Raw genomic sequence first — 24211 nt, 5'->3', positions numbered from 1 at the left:
AGGAAAGTGGTCAGGATTTTGAAGTGTGGATGGAGACAAGGGGAGTGTTACTTCTGACCTTTTTGAAAAGAATTGCAATAATTAATAGAAAATGGGGTGGCGAATTTGGTGAAAGGATGGTCAGATTGGTTGGGATGAGCAAGCGATAGACTACTTCATAGTTGATAGTAGAATTATGGTGGCTAATACAAGAGAAGAAATGGAGAGGCAGGCAGATTCAGATAAGAACATAATGGAATACATTTTCATAACCTAAATTAGATTTTAAGCAGTTAGATGTAAGAATGTTTAAAAAAAAAAAAACGTTAAATTACTATTTCATGTCTGTATCGTCACCAAGTTAACTATGTTTTATTACATATAGCTGAAATCGTTAAGGCCTTGGTAAGAAGTTGACCACTGTCAAAATCCAGTTGCATCAATGGGATTTGAGGCCACTGGGTTATCTTGCAGAATGCTGTGTTTGGATGGGATTGAGAAACAACAAAGTTGACATATGAAAGCTGCAGAGTGGCAGATTATTTAGGGATGGCTCGACTATATGCTGCCTTATGTAGTGGTTTTTCTCATGCCAGACTTTACAGTCGGTGTATTCTAAAATGAAAAATTGCTTGTATGTATGTTAAATAATGATGTTAAAATAGTAAGAAAAAATCAGCACGTAATGCTTCACTTCAAAATATTCTCATAGTTGCATCTTACATAAGTAGCTTTCTATTGCATTTTGATATCTTTTCTGTTTGTGGTCTCTCTTCTCTCTCCACTTTTACCCCCACCTAACTCCTTTAGAGGACTGACTTAGGAAAATTTGGGTACCATAGTTGTGAACTCTATGTCTATACACATTTGGATTTCTTTTCAGTTGCAATTTAAAACCTAATCGCCAGCTTTTGTAATCATTATTTTGGGGTTAATTACAGTGTTTTTCTGTGGTTGGTTTTTTTTTCTTTCCATTTTTGCTTTTTTTACTTCCTGATAGCTATGTTTGATGTTAATGAAGTTTAATTTTTTTCTTTTTATATCTGGGAATATGGTGGAAAAATGACATAACATGCCACAGAACTGTTTTTGTTAAATATATTGCAAACTTTTATTGACATGTTTTAGCTTCTTAAAATAAGTTCAGTCAGCATTATTTAGTGTTTTTAAAGTAAAACAGTATAAGCATGGATAGATCCTGGAGTGTGAGCCTAAGTAGTCAGGATTGTTCCCAGCTTTCGTTTTACTTTGAGACCAGCTGAAGCCTAAGCTGCTCATGTGGTAAGAAAAGGAGAAATGTTTGTTTTTGTGAAGTCTTCTGAGACCTTTGTTTGAAAGACACTATCAAGATGAGTCCAAAATAATTTTTTCTTTTTTTCTCTGAAAGTTTTCTGCATGAGCTCATCAGTTTTCAAATGTTTAGAATAGATTTGCAACTTTGAGTGAAAAACTATGAATGAATGTGGAAGCAGTATTGCATTTCTAAAGTACTTTTATCACTCTTAAGAGCATCAGAAACCCTCAAATGTCACCATTTGTTATTTGAAAAGGAAGAGTAGATTTTTAGAAATTTCAGTACAGAAGCTGTCAGAGAAAATTCCAGACATTCCTAAACCACTGTTTAAGTGAGATGAAAATCTTTGAACAATTAAAACAACTTTGAATTTCCTACACTAAAGATGAAAAACACGAAAAAGCTTAGTATTCATTATAGAATCCTCAACAGACTTTAATACTTAATACAGTTTTTTAGAATGGATTATAACCATTGCAGAATGAGGACAATTTTCTTAGCGGCATTTTTTCAACTACCGGGTTTATTTTCATTCTTTGACTTCTCTAAAATATGCACCTTTTAAAGCCAACACTGTGGCCTCAAAAATTATGAAACACTGGAACAGTGGGAATGCTGAAGCTTTGTATTCCTGGTTTTGACCTGAACATGCATTCTTTGTGGTGTAGTTATTGCTTTTAGAAAATAGTGTGCTTAGTTGAAGTGCATAAAGCATTGCTTTTTCACGGAAGGTACTGGTTGCATCTCAACTCATCCTTAACTGAACCTGTTTTAGCAGAGGTAAGGATGCATCTCAGAAATTGCTCACTTGAGCAGTCCTGTTCAGACAATTATAAATATATCTAACTGTTAATGTTCTTATGTTCATCCATAACTAGCAAGAATACCTTAGATATTTTGAAATCCTAGTTAGGTAAACCCAGACTAGTAATATACTTTGATAAACTTAAGGTTGAGGTTTGTGTGGGCCTTTGTGGCCCTACAAAAGTAGCCAGTTTGGCAGGGAAGGATGAGTTCAATTTTGTCCTGAGGACAGGAATTCAAATTGAAAGGAAGTTTGTAGTGTTTGTTTTGCTGATAATTACAGCTGTTTGGATTTTTAATAATCAATCACTTGCATGCAAGAAATATTTTTTCTATATATTTAGGTGAAACAAGTACAAGAATCAACATATTTGATTTAAAATCAGTGTTAAAAATAACTTTAGCAATTATCCCAAGTCAGGCCGTTTTAAACTTCCCATTATAGTTAATTCACAAGGTAGATAAAACAGAATCTGATAGCTTTCTGAAGAGAAAATTAATTTATTTGGCCCAGAAACTATTAGGCATGTAAGCATAATTGCCTGATAATTGCAGAGTTCACAGGAAGGAGAAAGCTTTTTTGGTGCCTTGTCAGCTTAGTATATTTTGGTACCTTTTACCTTAATTTTGAGTTTTTGGTTTTCAGTATGTTTTTTCCAAAGGTTCTTATCCTTAAAATTCTGATGTGTGCTTGTAGTTAATTATAACTAATCTCTAGTATTAACATAAATTACATAGATGTGTGGAATCAGATCCATTAAGAGAAGATGGATGATTTATTATCCTAAGTCAAGTTAAGGAGAGTTGAGAATATTAGAAGTCAAAGTTGGTTTTCCATTATATAAGGTATTTTAAAATAAAAAAAAATTAGATAATAAATTTAATTTTTTTTTGCCTCAAGAAAGACTTCCTTTTAGAAGCTTGAGGATGGTATTCTCTACATAAAACAGGTGCATTTGAATGAGTTTTACTGGTGACCCATCTGAAGTGTTTAATTATTTTGGTTCTTCCTAGAAGACCTCACAAGAAGCAGTAAACCTTGGTGGATGAGTGATGCATCTGCTTTTCCAACTTCACTTCCAGTCAACGACACATTAAGTAGTCATAGTCGACAGAAGAGATCAGTAAGCCTTGAACGATTTGTGGAAACACTGGTAGTAGCAGACAAAATGATGGTGGGATACCATGGTCGCAAAGACATTGAACACTACATTTTGAGTGTAATGAATATTGTAAGTTTCATCCCTCTCTGTGTTCATATCAATATGCATGTACTGAAATGATAAAGCAACTGTAAAATATTTATTTATTGGCATGAATAATGCTTTAAAATATATATCAGCTTGCAGGAATTAATGGTTGAAATAGGGCAAATGTTAGCATCGTGGGAAAAATGCAGTACTGTTTCTGTCAAGAAGTATGCCGTGATCACTTTTAAATTGTTTGTCTTTAGTTTTGAATTCATATGATTACATGTAGATTATAGAGTTCTATTCTGTTTAAGTCAACAGTCTAAATGCTCCTTGTGCTGGATGAATTATGAAACAAGGTATAAACAATTTTGATTGAAAAGTGTGACCCAAGAAGTTTGTTTTGCTGAATGGTCATTTTTTGATCCAAAATAACTCTTAGGTCATAATGATAATTAACATTATGAAATTACACTGAGTAAGAAAATGGGTTAATTTTTAACCATTTAGGAAACAAGTAGTGTTTCTTGTCTGACTTTTTGCCTTTTCTTATTTTCTGGAGGTCAGGTTGCCAAACTTTATCGTGATTCCAGTCTAGGAAACGTTGTGAATATTATAGTAACACGTTTAATTGTCCTCACTGAAGATCAGGTAAGAGCTGTTGCACTAAGCTTTATATCCCTGAAATACAAGTTACGTTACTGTGTAATATAGATTTCTTTTAATTATTGCTTGAAATGGCTGCATCTGAGTACAAAACCTATCTTGTAATCTTTTGCTACTTTAATCAAGATGAAACAGTTCTTCATGTATCATCTCAAAGATATCTTTCTTACTTCAGGTGAATATTAATACACCTTCGGGGAAGTCAGTTGTATTTTTAGATCTATATTTTGATATTCTGATTTTTTTTGTGTTGACATAATCATTATTAAATTTGGAGCAGAAAGAATGCCTGTTCAGTAATACACAGCTGAACTTGGGGTCAGATTTTGCAGAGATAAAATTTGGCAAGAAGAGTTTATTCCTAGAAACCACTGCTTCTAATTATAGTCCCATTTTAGTTTTCAAAAGGCTTAACAACTGACCTTAGTAATTTGTTTGGAACATTTCTGGTATGCATGTTGTATTGCAGCCAAACTTGGAGATAAACCACCATGCAGACAAGTCCCTCGATAGCTTCTGTAAGTGGCAGAAATCCATTCTCTCCCACCAAAGTGATGGAAACACCATTCCAGAAAATGGGATTGCCCACCATGATAATGCGGTTCTTATTACTAGGTATGGTTATTATAAGTATTGTGTTTATTTTATTTTATTTCTGTAGCTTTCTTGTTCTTACCTGATATATATATATTTAGAGGCTAGTTGTAAAGTAATATAATTGCTAGGCAATCTGAAGAGGAGGAAGATTAATAGATGGCTTATCTTAAATATATCAGACTATTAAACTACAGCTTAAGAATTTGGGAAAGTAAGATCTGCAAATTACTTGCTTCTGCTGTTATTTTTGCTTCATAATTGCCAATGCAAAGTATTCCAGTAGAACAGATGGATCCTACTGAACATTTTATACTTTTATAATTGAAAAGAATTCCTAAGATTATGGAGAACAAAACTGTATGGAAAATGTTCTGTTAACCGTATGTAATGTTTTTATAAGAATTTCAAGCCAGAACCTCAACTACTGTAATAGTATTTCTTCTGAAAAACAGGTTCTTGCAGATTCAGGCACTGTGAGAATCTGCTTTGTAGCTGTTTTCATTTATTATGCTTAATTAAGATGAGAACTGACAGTTTTAATAGGTAGTTTCAAAGCCTGCATATGTGCCCATTTGTTTGCTTCCATTCCACTATTACTGTGATAAATTCAACACAGTTTATAATCTTGCAATCCTGATAAACATATTCCTGTTTGTCCTTTGCAGTTATGGATAGGCTACTGTACTTTATTAGGAGATCAGTTTCCCCATTGTTTAAAGACACTATTTATTCTTTTCTGTTTTGTTTAAATAGCAGCAGGTGCAGCAGCACTAATTTGGATTAGGATCTTTTTATTATAGTTTCTGCTTTCCAGGACAAATTCTTTACTGCTTTGTATGTGACCAATTTGTGGAATCGTTGTGTTCACTGCAGAAAATCTTTAAATAGTGATTAAAATAATGGATCTTTTCTAGAATTTTGTGTAAAAGGTGTAAAAGTAGCTGGATTTTTTTGGGATGGGTGGTGTTTTTTGGTTTTGTTTTGTATAAGGAACAATTTTTTTTTTTTTGGAGAGCAAAGAAGAGCTAATGAATCACTTGCATGTATTTTTGCAGTCATATTTCAAATGTAATTGTTACATGTAGTCATTAATACTATATAGTAACAATTAGAATGATTAAATACCAGAGTAGTTTAGAGAGCTGCTATAGTCCAAGAAGTTTAAAAAAATATTAAAGTCTCTAATAAAAATAAATGGAATGAAATTCAAAATAAAATATGGTTGCATTCTAAGATCTTTATTTTTCACAAAAGCCTTCGTTTATGCTCGATTTTTTTGCATATAAGTAATTCCTTCACTAGACTGCTTACATGTGAAATGAAATATAACTTTATAGTTGTGCTACACATCAAGCTTTTACTGGTATAATTTAGGCAGTGAGTGAAAAAGTATAATCTGTAGGTGGTATGGTTGTGTCAGCTGAAGCCCCTCCATTGGTATGTATAAGCTGCGTTTGCAACACTGTATTTTTACTGTTACGGCTGAATAGCTTGATGTTTTGTTAGTGTTATTCTGGCACTGCAAAGCACAGTTGTTTATTTTCTTTCACTGTTGTGCTTTAATATGTTTTATTACTGTATATTCTGTACTGGCTTCCCTGTTCTGGTAGGATGTTCCCAGTGTAGTTATGAACAGTTCTGTGTTCAGACAAAGGCTTAAGTCAGCGCTAACTTGCAGGCCTTTAACTGCACAAGGAGGAAGTTTTCAGAAAACATGAATAATACCCACTGAAAATTAAGTTTCTTCAGCAAGAAGTAGTAAATATTGAGGACTTATTTTATTCTTCATTATGGGGGCTTAGTAATTATGTAAGTATGCTGCAGAGTTTCTTTAGGGTTTGTGTATGCTATCTTATAAAAAGGGCATAAGAGTTAGAAGTAAACTTGGAAGTTATTTTTATAAGAAATTTACACTTCTAAGTACATACCTATATTTCAAATCAACAAAGTGCCGCAGTGTTTTATCTGCAGGCTCGTAATACTTACCTTTATAAAGCATCGCTGAACTTTTAAGTTCAGTTATGTATGCTTTCACGATAGAATGCTTGTATTCATTTATTTACTATAATAATTGTAATTTCTAAAAATAGTCCCAAAGGCTACAGGAATCAATTTGAATGGATCAGTCCGGCTTTTACTGAAACTGCTACCTATCCTGGCTCTTACCAATAAAATGTATCAGCATATGTGAAGAATGGATTTTTCTTTTTTTAGGTTGGAATGAGTAAAGATCAATTTATATTAATATAAACATGTAAATCCATTAATTTAAATTAATTCTAAATGAATTACTGAAATGGTAACATGCTTGTTTGCATTCTGTTTTGGATCTCTCACCTGATAAACCAGAGTTAATGCATGATATGTGAAAGAGAAGGCTATAGCTACAGTGCTTTAAACTCCTAATGTGTTGGAGAGGGCTTTTAATATCCTCTTCTACCTGAAGGAATTTGAACCTATACTACCAAATATTAAGTTATTTTTAGCCACTGTTAGTAGTGTTTTGAAAGCAGTTTCTTGAATCTGTCCCACTGATGCTGCTCTGCTTTGTATGGGGTAATTACATTTTCATTGAATTTGACACTGGAACCATTTTTGGTCATTGTGTGTATTACTGTTTTATGGAAAGTAGGAAAGTTTCAGTTCAACATTATGAATAGTTTTGTGTTGATCAAAACCAGATTTTTCAGTAAGTAATTGATGTATTTGAAAATATTACCTAGTCCTAGCTGAGTATTTCAGTTTGCAACTACAGCAATCTTTATCTGAAAAGTGGGACGAAGTTGTTAAGAAAGGAGCCATTATCTTCATCTGTGCAAATGATGACAGCACCTCAGCTTTTCTTACCAACAGATGACTTTCTTCCATGACACTTTCAAAGATGGCATGCTCTGATCTGGGAAAAAAAACCCAACAGTATTAAGGGTGCTAAATCACTAGGGGTGTCTGCTTGACCAGTGTAGACAGGCTTTTATACCCTAAACTAGCTGTATACTAAAACCAGGTAGCCTCACTGGCATGGAGGTATGCCAAGCTAATCTAGTAAGTCCCATGGAGACGTTACCATGACTGCTAAGCTACTGGTCTTTGGCCAAGAGCCTACATGTGTGTGCCTGGTGTACGGGCTTCTCTGTTGTGGTCCTGCAGGCACCCTGCAGTCTGCAGAGCGCTTATTTTACTAAGCGGGTAGGGGATTGCAGAAAACTTCTTAGCTGCTAATAAAATATAAGGCAGGTAAGAGACTGGTCCAAGCAAAAGCCTGATTCCCAATCAGGAGAGCAAAATCATGGTGATGGAAATATGGTGTTACTTGCATAAATATGGTAACAAAAATGTGCATTCTCACCTCACGATGGTGAGTATTTGGACTGGCTTAGCTTCTTTAATGCTGCCAGACTTCATGCTGTGGGCATAAAAATGATAGTAGGAACATTTCCTGATACTACTGCCAGCAGAAGCATCTTCCTTCAGTTTCACTGGGGAGCTTCTGAGCATCCCTGAAATTCGTAAGAATTAGATACCTTCTTATAATGGGAAGTCAAGGGTAGGTGGTAGGCCTTATACAGAGGGCTTATTACAGAGTCTTGAGATATTGGGTGACTTTGTATAACAAGAATAGCAATTACCCGGAACACTGATAGTACTTTTGTGTGTGTTACTGTGCTTTTGCCTTCTTTTGTTCATTTACAGAACTTTTGTTTGTATTTTCTGAGTCTTAAGCGCTTAATGTTATTTCAAGATAAGACTGTGACTGAATTAATGTTCTAAAGCAGTGACATCTGTTTTTTTTTTTTTTGTATAGTGCTCACACTTTGAAATTTCACCTGTACTTTTTCCTGTTGGAGACTATGTTTAAGTCTCAGACTTTAATATTTTATCCTGTAATTGTCCAAATTGGGTTCTTGGGGGCAGGTGAAAGTAAAATACTAAGCAGACAGGTTTTAATTATGAAGTTGATTTAATAGTGTAATGCTGTTAAGACAATGTCTTCTTTTCTCCATGAAGTGACTTTGACTTTAGATAAACTTAGTGAATCCTTAAAATTTGTTCATATTACAAATTAATAAAAGTAGGATAAAAACTTGTGTGAGTCTCATATCTCCAGATTTTTGGTAGACGAACAGTAGTCTTTGCACTTGGTTCCTGTATTCCTGCATCACGGAAGTGATAATCTTATTTCCTAGCACAATGTCAGATTCTCAGATTTGTCATTTTACGACTCAGTGTAAGTTTTGAGAGTCTCTGTATATTCTCCTTGTGCATGCTACCCCCAGCGTAGAAGTATCCATTTGCCTTTTTGAAGTTAGTTCTTGTTTATTAGTTATTTTTTTTCTTTAACCTTCATTGGTGGCCTGCTTCCTCTTGTTGTTTCTTCAGAAACTCTCAAATAAATAGTCTCCATAGTTTGCTTGAAAAACACGAAACTTCGGAGTTCATAATGTACACTATGATACTGTTACTTATTTTTGAAGAACACATAACCCAGCTTCCTTTCCATTTCAATCAGTTGCTTCCTTCTCTTGATCTTACAGATGTTAAAGTAGGAATTATGGAATTCCTCAGCAATACCTTGGTTAACTTGCAAGCATATACATTATGAACAAAACTATTCCTTGTCCTGTGAACCTGCACAGAATGGTAAGGGCCGGAAGGTTGTGTTCTAGGTTACACTTTGTAGCAGGGGTGGAGGAAAAGATGACAAAATTTTAAAAATGCCTTTGTTTTTTTTTTCCTTTTACACCCTAAGAGTTCTCTAGTACTGCATTTCTATATATAGCTCAAGCTGGTTAATTTGATTTGTCCAGGTACTAAATAGCTGGTTTTCCAAATGACATGTGTGACTGACTCTCTAAACTTTGCAGCTGGGAGGGAAGATCTGGAGCTATTAATTTGCTTCCTGGTGTGTCAGTAGATCAAGTAAAAGGTGTACGAAACAGCCCATAGAAAGGAAAGTTTCAGGGGGAAGTTGAGATGCTGGGGGTGTCTCTAAAGGGGCAGAACTTGGTCACAGAATCACAGAATCACAGAATCAGTACGGTTGGAAAAGACCTGTAAGATCATCGAGTCCAACCTGGGGAAAAAAAAAAAAAAAAAAAAAAAAACACACAACATCAAAAAACCCACAAAAAAAAAAAAACCACGCCACACAACAACAATAACAAGCCACAACCCACCCAACACCACACAGCACCATGTCCATCAAGCTACATCCGACAATGCCACATCCACACGCTCCTTGAATACCTCCAGGGAGGGTGACTCTACCACCTCCCTGGGCAGCCTATTCCAGTGTTTCACCACTCTCTCAGTGAAGAACTTTTTCCTAATGTCTAGCCTGAACCTCCCCTGGCGCAACTTGAGGCCATTTCCTCTAGTCCTGTCACTAGTCACTTGGGAGAAGAGACCAACACCCACCTCTCTGCAACCCCCTTTCAGGTAATTGTAGAGAGCGATGAGGTCTCCCCTCAGCCTCCTCTTCTCCAGGCTAAACAACCCCAGTTCCCTCAGCCACTCCTCATAAGACTTGTGCTCCAGACCCCTCACCAGCTTCGTCGCCCTTCTCTGGACACGCTCCAGCACCTCTATGTCCTTCTTGTAGTGAGGGGCCCAAAACTGAACACAGGATTCGAGGTGCGGCCTCACCAGAGCCGAGTACAGAGGCATGATCACCTCCCTGCTCCTGCTGGCCACACCATTTCTGATACAGGCCAGGATGCCGTTGGCCTTCTTGGCCACCTGGGCACACTGCTGGCTCATATTCAGCCGGCTGTCGATCAACACCCCCAGGTCCTTTTCTGCAGGGGAACTTTCCAGCCACTCATCCCCAAGCCTGTAGCATTGCATGGGGTTGTTGTGACCCAAGTGCAGGACCCGGCACTTGGCCTTATTGAACTTCATCCGGTTGGCCTCAGCCCATCGATCCAGCCTGTCCAGATCCCTCAGCAGAGCCTTCCTACCCTCAAGCAGATCAACACTCCCTCCCAACTTGGTGTCGTCTGCAAACTTGCTGAGGGAGCACTCTATCCCCTCATCCAGATCATCAATGAAGACATTAAACAAGACCGGTCCCAAAACCGGTCTTTTAATTGTATCTTTGAGATACAATTAAACAGAGAAGTATTTGAAACCTTACTCACTTAAAGACATAGTACTTCTCAAAAGTTGTTGCATGAAATGTCATCTCCTGTTGGTAGCATCACATACCAAGAGTTTCTTTTATGTTTTTTAAAAAGAAAACCAAGTCCACTATGCTTGACAAAAGCATTGAGACCTCTTTGATGCAGCTACAGTGCTTTTATAAGAACATAAGTGATTCCATGCAAAAAAAGTCATAAAGTTTTAATTTTGAGTCTGTAAACCTGTATCCTTTCTTTTTTTTTTTTTTCCTCCCTGACCCCCTCTGGTATACTGTTAGAGATGCATTTATGTAGGTACAGCTTCTGAAATTAATGACTTATATCTTGAAATACAAAAATCTTCTACTTGGATTGGAGTCCACTTGAGTTAGTTTTAAGAGTGGTTTACTGCTTTAGCAACAATTTATTCCGCAGCCCAACTGAACTGATGTACTTTGTTGGAGGAATCTTTATTTGCTTGAATAAAGAATCAAGGACATAAGATTTTTTTTATTGATTAAGCCAAATACAACTCGATTTGTAGATTAGATTAATGTCAGTAAAAATGTTCAGTACCAGAGATGGTGTAATTTTTCTGTTTCTCTGGATTTTACATGGGCTTGTACATGTTAATTTTTGAGAGACAGTGAATGAGCTCCTTCTATGACCAGGTGACCCGCCCAGTGGATGAGGGAAAGGCTGTGGATGTTGTCTACCTGGAATTCAGCAAAGCCTTCGACACTGTCCCCCACAGTATTCTCCTGGAGAAGCTGGCAAATCGTGGCTTAGACAGGTGCACTCTTCGCTGGGTAAAAAACTGTCTGGACGGCCGTGCCCAGAGAGTTGTGGTGAATGGAGTGAAATCCAGTTGGCGTCCGGTCACAAGCGGAGTCCCCCAGGGCTCAGTTTTGGGGCTGGTCTTGTTTCATATCTTTATCGATGATCTGGATGAGGGGATTGAGTGCACCCTCAGCAAGATTGCAGACGACACCAAGTTGGGTGGGAGTGTTGATCTGCTGGAGGGTGGGAAGGCTCTGCAGAGGGATCTGGACAGGCTGGATCGATGGGCCCAGGCCAATTGGATGAGGTTCAACAAGGCCAAGTGCCGGGTCCTGCACTTGGGTCACAACAACCCCATGCAATGCTACATGCTTGGGGAAGAGTGGCTGGAAAGCTGCCCGGCAGAAAAGAACCTGGGGGTGTTGATTGACAGCCGGCTGAATATGAGCCAGCAGTGTGCCCAGGTGGCCAAGAAGGCCAACGGCATCCTGGCCTGTATCAGAAATAGTGTGGTCAGCAGGAGGAGGGAGGTGATTGTGCCCCTGTACTTGGCGCTGGTGAGGCCGCATCTCGAATCCTGTGTTCAGTTTTGGGCCCCTCACTACAAGAAGGACATAGAGGTGCTGGAGCGTGTCCAGAGAAGGGCGACGAAGCTGGTGAGGGGTCTGGAGCACAAGTCTTATGAGGAGCGGCTGAGGGAACTGGGGTTGTTCAGTCTGGAGAAGAGGAGGCTGAGGGGAGACCTTATTGCTCTCTACAATTACTTGAAAGGGGGTTGCAGAGAGGTGGGTGTTGGTCTCTTCTCCCAAGTGACTAGTGATAGAATGAGAGAAAATGGCCCCAAGCTGCACCAAGGGAGGTTTAGACTGGATATTAGAAAAAATTTCTTTACTGGGAGAGTGGTGAGACACTGGAATAAGCTGCCCAGGGAAGTGGTGGAGTCACCCTCACTGGAGGTGTTCAAGGAACGTGTGGATGAAGCATTGTGGGACATGGTTTAATGGGCATGGTGGTGTTGGTTTTGGTTGATGGTTGGACTTGATGATCTTCCAGGTCTTTTCCAACCTTAGTGATTCTGTGATTCTGTGAACTCTCTATTAATACAGACTCCTGTATTTTTGCCAGGTACCACTGTACTTGTAATTCAGCAAGTGTTTTGCTAAGCAGTGTGGTATGGCTGCTGTTAGCATTAACCCTGGTGTTAGTATGCAACACGTCTCTAGCAACACTGCTAAAGCCCATATGGGAAGCATTAGCATTATTACACAATTGGTGGATTTTTCAAATCTTTCAAGGAGAGAAATTTTACAGAACTGTTTTATGTTTATTTTTTATGTACTAGATTAATTTCACAATGCTTCAGTTAGTCATTCCCTCATTGATGTGCCCTTGTGGGCAAGGTATACTATCTTTCATTTGTCTGTGAGATATGCATCACCTGTGCAGGCCAGTGCTGCCAGTTTTTCTAAGGGGGCGGGAGTTGTATATATATGGCAGCAATCCTAAACTCCTGCAAATCTTACGGTTCTTAATCTAAAGAACTGCAATGTTTCTGGCATTGCTGTAGATCCTTGAGAAGGGCAAAAAGTTTCTTGTTTCATTTTGCATACCTGTGCAGAGCTGACCACAATCATGCCTTTCATTTTTTTGTAACATTAAGGGGTTTTAGGCAGCGGGGGATGACTTGGTAGTTGCATTGTCCTTATAGCAGTCCTAAAAGGAAATGTATTTTATGGACACAGTTACCCTTTTGCAAGTCAGTTGTTTGTAGGTTAGTAATACATTTTTATCCTGTAATAACAAGTAATGCCTCCCCATCCGGTTCTGTACTAGTTAAGGCGTTTGATAGTGAGGTGGGTCTAGCCAGGACTCTGCACATTCCTTTCCTCCTGCAGGTTCAAGATTATTATTATTCTTTTCTGAGGCACTTTTCCACTATTTTCTGGGCTTCTTAACTTCTTGCAAAGATTTCTTTTCTATACAAGGTACTTTCACGTTGCTCTGTCAGGACAATTTCCTAGCCTTGTCCAAGAAATTTGGACATTCAAAGCATTTCTGTTCCCATGAAGGCCCTGTCTCTGATCCTTATTCTAAGGTTTCTTCCTCTGTTAATGAGAAGGGCTCCGATTTAAAGAAGTAATTCTGATGTTAGTTGTATCTGTTTGCTTCTTACTTCCTTAACACTTAGTTCATTAAGCAGTTTTCACCCTTGTTTTTTATGCAGCTTTTCAACTTGTTCTGCAGGAATTCCCTGCAGTTAATTTAAGCCCCTGACAGGAGGCTGTTTTTCCTTAGTTGATTTTTGGGCAAAAATCATAAAATTGTCCATTGACTTAGTGTCCTGGAGACTAAGTGTATAAGATTACTCCTCTGAGAGAGAGGATTGGAAAGCTGAGATATATATGTTGCCCTTAATGTCTGTCTCTGCAGATATTTAAAATGTGAGGAGACCACTTTCAAAATAATAACAGTAAGGTCCCCATGCCTCTTTGTTTTCAGGGAATTAAAGGGGTGTAAGTGAAAAATCTATCAGCATATTCAAAGTGATGTATTTGGAAAAAAAACCCAAACAAACTTGAAATGTACTAGGACTCTGCTACAGCAGATTGAGGAAAGTATGGTATTTGATGTTGTTTGCGTGGTGCTTGCACAATAGGGATATATGTACTAGGGTTTCTATACATGGTATGTTCCTTTCACTCCTTTTTAGAGACCTGCTACTGATCACTGACAGAATGAGTATGTTGCTAGATGTAGCGCTGGTACCACAGTTCACATATTCTTACTCTTGTGTCAAAAACATTTCGTGGGTCTCCACTGTCCTAAGGCATATTCTTTGGAATGACTACTCTAAGATTGACAAAAGAGAAGATGTGGCTGAGAGATGCAGCGTTAGCAACTGTGAGCCATTACAGTAATACAGGGTCTCTGCATGTAGATGATTTGCTTTAGATACATACTGGTCTATTTTTATCCTGTAATAACAAGTAATGCCTCCCCATCAGGTTCTGTACTCGTTAAGGCGTTTGATAGTGAGGTGGGTCTAGCCAGGACTCTGCACATTCCTTTCCTCCTGCAGGTTCAAGATTATTATTCTTCTTTTCTGAGGCACTTTTCCACTATTTTCTGGGCTTCTTAACTTCTTGCAAAGATTTCCAAGGTTGCAAGCCCTGCATGTTCAGTGGGAGATAAAACATATGCAAAGATTTCAGTGGAGAATTCTCCCTCATTGATTTTCTGTATGTCTTTTTTGTGAGCTGAGAGGCTGTAGGCTGTGAAATGATGGTAGAAAATCATATTAGATAACACAGGCAATAGAGAAAAAATATGAAATAGTTGGGAATTAATAAAATCGGTTGGCATATTACGTAATTCCCCTTTATGTGACAGTTATACACTTACTTGTTGGGTGGGTTTTTTTGTTTCCCCACCCCACATTAACAGAATAAGGCCTGAAATGTTGTTCAGGTTTCCACTCTTGGCTGTGAATTTTTTTGGGGTTTGGGGGGAGGAGGTTAGTGTAAATTGTATCTTTAAAATTTATTCCTAGATTTTGTAGCTGAAAGGAATCAAATAGACTCTGTGGGATTTGAAGGAACTCACATGGAACAATAAAGTAGCTAGAATGTGAATCTGAAAAACTGCTTATTGCATGGCAAATGTCAACCAGTACATGATTTGCTGCTAATTAACAAGCACACTGTGTGAGTGGAATGTTTTCTAATCAATAAAAAGGCTGTTATTTTTAATTTCTGATGCCATTAGTTGACTCTTAGTTTACAGATGATTAGTTAGATGATGTGTATTCTGATTTAATTTACAAAATTTGAGTCTGTGAGGGTGGAAGGGTGGAAAAGGTATAAGGTACACCCAGAGTTTGCCTAATCCATTCCAGATGGACGAAATGTGTTCAAAATGTGTTTTATTTAATACCAAATCCAGAAGAGTGACCGGTGTCATGGAGTAAAGCTCAGACTTTCATGCTCTGACTGGAGACTTCAAGTCTGAAAGCTGGTTTTTTTTTTTTTTTAAATTTTTTTTGGTAGATTGATTGAAATACTTGATACTGAGTAAAAAGACAAATAACATTCTCCTATCTCAGTTGAAGACAGGAGTTTTGAGTGTAATCCCACAAACATCTCTGAAGATGTGCTCACTGAGTGGAACTGGTTACACATCTAATGATTTTCTGAACTGGAAAACTTGAGAATACCTACCAGTGCACAATGTGGGCAGTGCAACTCCTTACTGCCCTCAGTTAAAGTCTTTCTCTAAATGAGGCAATGAAATCTTCAGTAATTAAAAATGCATTGGAATAAATCCATAAAAAAAATCAAACTACATTTGCTGTTGATAGTAATGGTATATTAATGCCTGCTGTAGTTTACAAACAAAACTTTTACTTTTACACGCTAGACTTACTACAGAAGAAAAAAATTAATGAAAAATACTTCGTATGCTCTATTTTTTTCACCTTTTTTTTCCTCCAGGCATTTACCTTCTGAGTTGCACAAAGGGTCATAAAACTATTCAAATGATAGTTTTTCCAGGAAATGTTTGGTGGTAATAGTTTGGGGTATCTGTTAGAACACTCAGTTACTGCTTGGCCAGATATCTGAGGAAGGGCTTTCTAGCAGTTTGAAACGACATATTTTGCCTTCTTTTTTATAAAGAACATAGACTAGTTTAAAAATATCTTATTTTTAATTTTTCTTAGTAGTCTGAGTAGAATCCTAGCATTCTTACCTTTTTTCTTTTTTTCCCCTCTCTTGCTTAAGTACAAAATCAGGGCTGTTATTATTTTCACAACTTACAATGACTGGCAGAATAATACATATGCAAGTGAGTAGCTGTGCTCCTCATTCTTAACAATCCAGAAAAACATATTAGGCCAATTTCTACCCTGGATTTTCACCAATTTTGGATTTTGCCTGTGATGTGTTGCGTAAATTCTCTCTCTTGCCACACATGAATATACTACATTTTCATGTTTTCTTCACATTTTAAACATCAGTCTGGACTATTTAGCTCAACTTTATAGCTACATTTTATTATATTGCTTATACATGGGAATACATTAAAAACATGTGCTTTTAATTAGGACATAGGTTGTAAATTAATTCTTTTAGTGGCAACATCATATCCATTTAATTTTAGTATTCAGTATTCTTCAGTTTCTGCTAGTTTACACCCATCTGTCCTAACGAAGGACATGATTATTTATGCTTTGAGGTCAATGGCAGCATGCCCATTATTTCAGTAGGATCTGGGTAAGATTTCAATTTGAGTTCATAGCTTGTTCATTCTAATTATGGAAATAGTCGTGTAAAACCTCAGTGAGCACTGTTTGTTCCATGCTGCTTAATAACTTTTTGAAATACTTTGCAGCTTTAAAATGTGGATTGATGAAGTTAGGTGCATGAGTGTCTTAACCTTTTTAAAATTAGGGATGGTATTTTCTCTGAAGTTGTACCCATTTCCATATTAAATTCACTGCTTTTATAAACACCCATTATGCATAGAGATAGATTGCTTTCTAACTAATTTTTAAGTATATTCAGTGTGTTAAAAGTACTTTCCAAAGTGATTAGCACTACTTGCAGGTTAATCTTTTTTTTTTTTGCTTGCTTGCTTTATTAGTGAATTTACAGCAAAGAAGTGACACTTGAAAGGAAATGTGTGGAAATTTTCCAGTCAAAGAGCAGGTGTGAGTAGGCAGGAGCAGAGGATATTACAGAATTGTCCCAAGAAAAGAAATATGTTGTCGTTCATGTCTGCAGTTGTAGCTGCTCAGTTTCACTTTCATAATGTATGGTGAAATGTAGCTTAAAAGGCTATTGAAATTCTGACAGAACTGGATGATGGAGGTAAAGTAAAAATCCAAAGTTAAAATTCCATACTTGAATATTTTGTAATTGCCATGCTGGCCTGAGGACATGTGCTCGATTAATTGGTACTAAAGTTGATGCTGAAATCAGATCTACTAAACAGCAGATAAAATTTTCCTTTAAACTGAAATGAAATCAAACTCTTGTTTTCAACTCAAAACATTTTAATAAATAAGAAATGTGATGAAGAAAATAAGAAATCACATTTGTTGACATGTGGTATATTCGGAATTAGATTACCACCTGTGTTGCATTCTCAATTATTTTCTTAACTGACACTTCTACTTTTCTAAAGATTTATGTTTCACAGTCTTTATATGAAGTAAACACTGGAAAATATGGTTGCTGAAATACAAACACTGAGAACTAACTGAAATTCTGGTCAAACCATTTATTTTGCAACAGCGTATGAAGGAATCGTGGTCTGGCCAACTGTAAAGAATTAAATATGAAAATGTAAACATGTTTAATGACTAACAAGTCTTGTGTAGATTTGCTCTTTCATGTGCTATATTCCAGTTCTTCCTACCATTGTTTGTTTTCTGTGCCCTTCTGTTGCTGCCATATTGACCTGTTATCAGCAGGTGAAACTGTGGCATATGGGAATACTCCAAATAGGAATATACTCAGCAAATGTGACATTTTTTGCTGTTTTATGCTTTATCTTTTACTTCTTTCTAGACTTGAAACTCTTCGTACTTGTGATGATTTGGCCTTTACTAGCTGTATTTCTACTGGCTAAGCTAATACAGGCCAGCAATTACAACATCATCAACAGTGTGAATAAAAAAAAAATCTTTTTTAATGCTGCATCATCAAATATCTTTCTTAGATCACCAATCATCAATCGATCACACCTGCACTTACACAAAATTCTAGATACTCCTTGTTTGAACTCTTAATATACATACCACTATTTATAGTATTTCAAAACTATATCGAAGTAGTCCATGAACACTATGGAGATAGCCAAAAGCTGTTTTGTGTGCATGGCTAGGGTCTACCACCGTGGATACGTGTGGTAGTGGTACCCCAAGCTAATACATTTAATCAAGAATTTAAATATTTTTTTTCAAATTATGTGTAGTTGTCTTAGTTTGAGTAATGACTGATCACTTCTTTAACAGGCAATACTTTTATTCAAGCAATTTTGTATGGTTTAGTGAGTCAAAATGTTAGTTTGTCAATAGTGATAGGTTTTCTAATATTTGATGCTTTGGCACAGTCCTGTGTGTAGATCCTTTGTACTGAATATTTCATATGTTTTTCCTTTCTTGCATTTTGTAAGTATTATATAGCAAGAGAGAAGTAACTTTTGAACTTCTGAATAAGTGCTGTTGAACTAGACTTGAACAGTGGTCAAAATCAGTTTCAAATATTTATCACAAATAGGAAAATACTTTTATGTTAAAGAAGCTTCTTTAAATTTAGGTTTTGCATATTGTGTATAAACATGAAATTTTATCTAAGTGCAACAAATTATAAAATGAGTAGGAATATGCATCCTTTATTTTAACATGTATTATTATATATAGTTAGGATGGTAAATTCCAGCAATGTGGTAATTAACAACAGTAAATATTAGACACAGTGAGGGGAGCCCTTGGGTGATGTCAACTCAGACTGCCATGTATGTTGTTGCTGATAATTTGACTTTTGCAAAATTGTACCAGCAGTCACTAAGTTTTGAGCACAGATGAAAATAGTGAATTTTCTCAATATCATTTTAGGTCAGAATTGTTTCTGTTTTTCTCTGTGGAAACAAGCTGAAAACCATGATTAAAAATTATTTTGGATGGGTTTTAAGTATCTGATTTGTACCTTCAGAATAACTCCTCGAGTATGCTGCATTTACTTTTGTATACAAAGCAGGTAGTCTCCTGCAAAGACTAGTCTTAACCAGCTAAAAACCACAGAACTCTTTTTTTGTCACCTTTGCATCTGTCTCTTGTCATCTACTTTTCATCATGCATGGTGAAAGCATTCATTAAGTTGGACCAGAAGTCCTTCTGTACCTTCTTTTCTATTTCTTCTCTATTCTTCTCTATTTTTTCTCTATTTTGGACTAGATTATTGTTGTATGTCCCTTCCAACTGAAATATTGTATTCTATTCTTAATGGTTTATAGAAGCTTTCAGTTGAAACAATTTATTCAGGCAAGCAGTGAATATAACAAGTACTTTAAGGTGAAAGTATGTAGTGGTGAACTTGCATTCTTTTAGAGAGAGGGAGGTATTTCTTTTCAATATGTATTTGCCTGTCTGAAGATTAAGATTTCCTTTAATACTTTTTATACCACAGTATGAAATTTTTTTTGGTATTAACACAATGCAGTGAAATGTACTGCATTCTAATTGCAGCAGAGTCACTATTTGTTACATGCAGCAGTTTTATTTCAATAAATTAGATATGTTTATGTGTAATGGAGAAATTGCAACTGTTCTGACCATTAGAAGAATCCAAAACATAATCTAAACCTGTTTAGCTGTTAGATATCAGGCACATTATACTGTGGGGTAAAAGAAGATTTTCATCTTCCTCAACCTCATGCAAAAGACCTTTCTGCCATCAGAATAATATATAATTTTACCTTCCTTTGCCTATGACCTCTATGCATTTAACTTCTCTTTTAAGTGGTTCTGTTTAGTGAGTTATCAGGAAGAGTATTTACTATGGCTGCAGTCCTGCATTTTGATTTGTAAGTCCAACTCTCATGCTTATGCCAAGTTCCTTAAATATTAACTTGGCTCTGCACAATTATATATATCTATAAAAACCCCAACCCTGCACGAGTATATCATATTGAAGAATTTAGGCCATATAGAGGGCAGAGTACTTTCTTATTCCTGCTTATTGGTGGTAACTACTAGATTTAGTGTATGGGAGGGAGGGGAAGGAACGTGAGAACGTTGTGTATGTGTGTGGACAGATGTGTGGGGAACAAGACCCAAACCCTCTTTTTCTTTCCACACTTTATAAAGTAAACAAACAAAACCCCCAAACCCTGAGGATTCCTCAGCCTGAAACAGTAGAGTGTCAGTCTTTAAAACTGTAGTACTTAGGAATTGTTTTACAATGTCATAGTGTTACTTTTAAAAGGCATTTCTTCTGACTTTGCTGGCTTTTTTTTCCTGCCACGCTGATATTGTGACTAGTTCAAATGATATGACTTTCGTAGAACTAGGAAGGAAAATAAGTATGTTAATGGTATTTTCTTGAAGTCTGCAAAATTATTTTTGCTACTTCACTGATCTAACTTCGAGCTATGCCTTCTGGTAAAGATGACTGTTACTGATCTACTTATATGTTGCAAATAATGTGTGCCTTAAGCTTTTCCGTTATCCTTGAGGTTCAGGTGCATCCTCTGCTCCCCTGCTGCATGTTAAAGAGATTCTTTTTCGACACAGATCTTGAATCACTTGTTCCCTGAGTGTCTGGTGCAGCTGTATGGAAGTATTTTCTGTGAGGTGGTCTGGAGCAGTGTTTTGTGGGACTGGTGATACAGATGTGTTTTAGAGTCCTATTTCTAAAATCACCTCATCTGTAGAAATAGAATGCTCTATTGTTAAACAGTTATTTGGAATCACAGACCCATAGCAGTGTAAAATCAATACGTACTTTAGAAAGACTTTTATTTTTTAAATTCTAAGACAATAGATAGACAATAAGTAGTACTTGAATTAAGTCCAAAGTTATCTCTCACTTCACATATATATCAAGTTAACAAAGCTGAAGAGTTCATCAAGGCCCTTTGGCTGAGAGTTTAGTTCCTGTGCTACGCTGTAGTCTTGTGGAAGTTTTGGCAATGGGGACTCATGCTCTACGGTAAAGGATTTTTCTCATTCAAAATTCTTTCCATCCCCATAGGGTATGCCATTAGGAATTTAAACCTTTCTGTTGCTAGACCATTGTCTTCATCTTCAGAAATGCTGGTGTCCCTGGATTAGATGTAGTTAGAAGGTATCTAGTCTGTGAGCTCTGTTCAGAGGCACTAAGGGAAAACATTTTCATTCTTAGTAAGACAATGTACTGTCCTCATTGTATGAACCTTCTTCATATAAGTGCATGAATTTTGGTTTTTGTACACAGTTGTAAATTTATTTGATGCTTGTAAATGGCAAGCATATGATAGAATTTATCAGTGTGTGTTTTCAGAGACAAGACACTTGGATAATAGGTTTGAGATGAGCTATTTCCCCAAGGAATTAGTGTTTCCATTGTACCAAATACTATGATTTTTGTACATAAAGTACTTCATAAGATGCTAGGTTAAAAACTGGATACAAATTAAGGAAAAGAGTATAATGGAAAAAAAAGAAAGAAAAGAAGCAGCAAAATCACTACTGGTATCTACTGTGCATCAGAACTTACCTTGATGCACCATGCTTTCCCATCCTCCTTTCTGCTTCCTCAGTCTCTACGCAACCTGGGTTTTGAAGATGAGAGAAAAAGGTGTGGGCAAGTATGAGTATGAGTGTGCATGTGTGTGGAGGAGGGAAATCATACCATGTAGGCCAGGGAGAGAGAGAATGGTTGTCTGTCAATATTACAGCAAAAAAGAGGTCCATAATCATATTGGTTGTATCATTTTTATGAAACTGTGCATTTGGACAATGTATCTTGAAGAACTTAAATGAAGCTACTTACCAACAGATTATGCAATCCACCGAGATCTCTTACTTTTTTTTGACTGTCATTTTGCCCTTAAGGCTGTCACAGTATGTATTGTTCTTTACGAATTATGTCAGTTTTATATGCTGAAACCAAGCTTGAGAAACACTTGTTTTTCAATAGTATAGGCTCCCCAAACACTATATGAGACATAATTTTATAGTTGCTCTCAAAACAAAATCTTGATGGTCCCTACTCCATGCATCTATTTTTCCCAAATAGTTACCAAGTAATTTCCTGTTCCATGTGGTGAGGTCAAATCCAAGACTGTCAGCTCATGATTGCTTCATATTTTCAAATACAGCTTTTTGGATGAAACTTTAGAAACAAGGTCAGATGTTTCTGAAGTTTTGCTTTCTACAGATGACTCTTTTTTTATCCTTTTTTTTTTTTTTTTAAAAAATAGCCATCTTAAAACTGCTGTTGATTATACTTGAGTAAACTGTCATCTGTATGTATTTGAATGTGTTTTTATGTGTTTTTCCACTAAGATAGTAAAACACAAGTGAGGCTGAGCTATTTGGTTGAAAAATGTAATGAGAGAGCTGAAGGACTGGAAAGGGAACGCTATGCAAGTACTGTAATAGTCTTCGCACAGCTTTTTAAGTTCCGCAGGGGTTCCAGTAAGGCAGTTTCCTTTTGTTTTACTGTGCTATATTTGTAGTAAAGAAGTGAAAATTTCCTAGCAAAGCTTTTAAAAATAAAGGATCTCTATAGTGTGCTTTTTTGTAAAATTTTTCCACGTTTCCACCTCTGTTGAACTTGAAAGCTGCTTAGGGCTAAGCACTTTTGAAGCATTTCAAATTGCCAGTGTGGAAGGTTTTTTATTTTAAGAGTTCCTTATTCTCAGAAACACTTTTGGCAAATAATAAAGTAAGATTGTGATTCTGTCAAATATGCAGTTGTTAAAATTGTCAAATCTGACAGAAGATTCTGGTAAGCAATTAGGGCATGCCAGAGGCAGTATTATCTAAGCTCCATATCCAGCTGATCTCTCAGATCCTCCAATTACTCTGAGTTCTTTGTGGAAGGCAAACCGTCTACAAGGAAGGACTGTCCATATGAAAGGGTTATTTTTTAATGTCTAGAATCTTGCAGAATCTAAATTATGACCAAGTTTCTACCCCATTGTGTATTTTTTCCCTTGTATTGCTTGTTCACTACTGAGTATTGTGTGGAAGTAAAGGTTTGATTTTTGTGTGGTATAGCAGCTTAGGGCACTTAGTGACAAAATAACATTTTCTGTATATACTCTTAAATGTTTCAGAATAGGAGCCATAGTATCAGTTCACTCATAAATATTGCCTTTACAAACATCACACAGGAAGACATACTCTTTCAGAGCCTGTATGGTAGGATGATTTTCTGTTTTAATTAATCTTTTTACTGAAATAGCTTTTGTGTACTAATGAGTATTTTTTAAAGAGGAGGTAATTTCTGAAGTAAATTTAAAACAAAATTTAAGATATAACCATTCCTTTCAAAGAGACATTGGCAATGCAAGTTATGCTCCATTTCTAATAATTTTCACTGCCTAGATTTCACGTGTGTATTGTATGCTGTGCAAATGTATAAAGGGCACAGCAGGAATTGGTTCACAAACATCCAGAACTGATCACTTGTGTTCTACAATTCAAGTTAAAGAATTTGGAATCTATAGATAAATAACGTTCTTCTATATTTGGCAAAGAGTGAGACACAGAACACAGTTAAAGGTTACATACTTTTCTTTGACCAGTGCACATATTTCTAGAAGTAGTTAATTTTTCTGCAAAGGTATGTTTTCATATGTTGCAGGTTGATTATCAACAAGTTTGTTAACCCAAAGGTCAAATAAGTTAAGACTATCTTCTGTAACTGATTCTCAATGTTTTTCTTTTTTAATATTTTGTCCTCTAACGTAGTTAAACCCATATTCCAGAATCTTTTAAAAAAAAAAGGAAAAAAAAGGAATAAAGGCCTACTTTTTCAGACATAATTTGATGTGTAATTTTGAGCATCTTCCTGTTTCTGTGTCTAACTATGGGGGATTTTAAAGAGGCAGAATATTCAGAAAGTGACATCTTCCCTTTGGAAACTAAAGCCCTTAAATTACTTAGAAATGGAGGTGTCAGAAGCCTTTCAGAAATATTTTAGACATAAGTATTAATTTGGCTAAAATACTAGCTCACTTCTATAGAAACATAGAATCACTATCATATAAATTGCAGTAACATTTCAAAATAA

The 24211-nt window shown here is 36.4% G+C and overlaps 1 protein-coding gene across 1 annotated transcript in view; it reads left to right on the top strand.

Annotated features, from left to right (window-relative positions):
* Positions 1 to 24211, top strand: part of ADAMTS6 (ADAM metallopeptidase with thrombospondin type 1 motif 6) — a 147230-nt gene that overhangs the window by 11251 nt on the left and 111768 nt on the right. The window contains exons 4-6 of the mRNA XM_059833778.1: positions 3095 to 3309; positions 3835 to 3918; positions 4403 to 4548. Coding sequence (XP_059689761.1) covers positions 3095 to 3309; positions 3835 to 3918; positions 4403 to 4548 — 445 coding nt within the window. The remainder of the gene's footprint in view (positions 1 to 3094; positions 3310 to 3834; positions 3919 to 4402; positions 4549 to 24211) is intronic.

Source organism: Gavia stellata, chromosome Z, assembly GCF_030936135.1.
Source record: "Gavia stellata isolate bGavSte3 chromosome Z, bGavSte3.hap2, whole genome shotgun sequence".
NCBI classification, from domain to species: domain Eukaryota; kingdom Metazoa; phylum Chordata; class Aves; order Gaviiformes; family Gaviidae; genus Gavia; species Gavia stellata.
The sequence above is the reverse complement of the archived record's forward strand: the minus strand, read 5'-3'. Positions and strand labels throughout refer to the sequence as shown.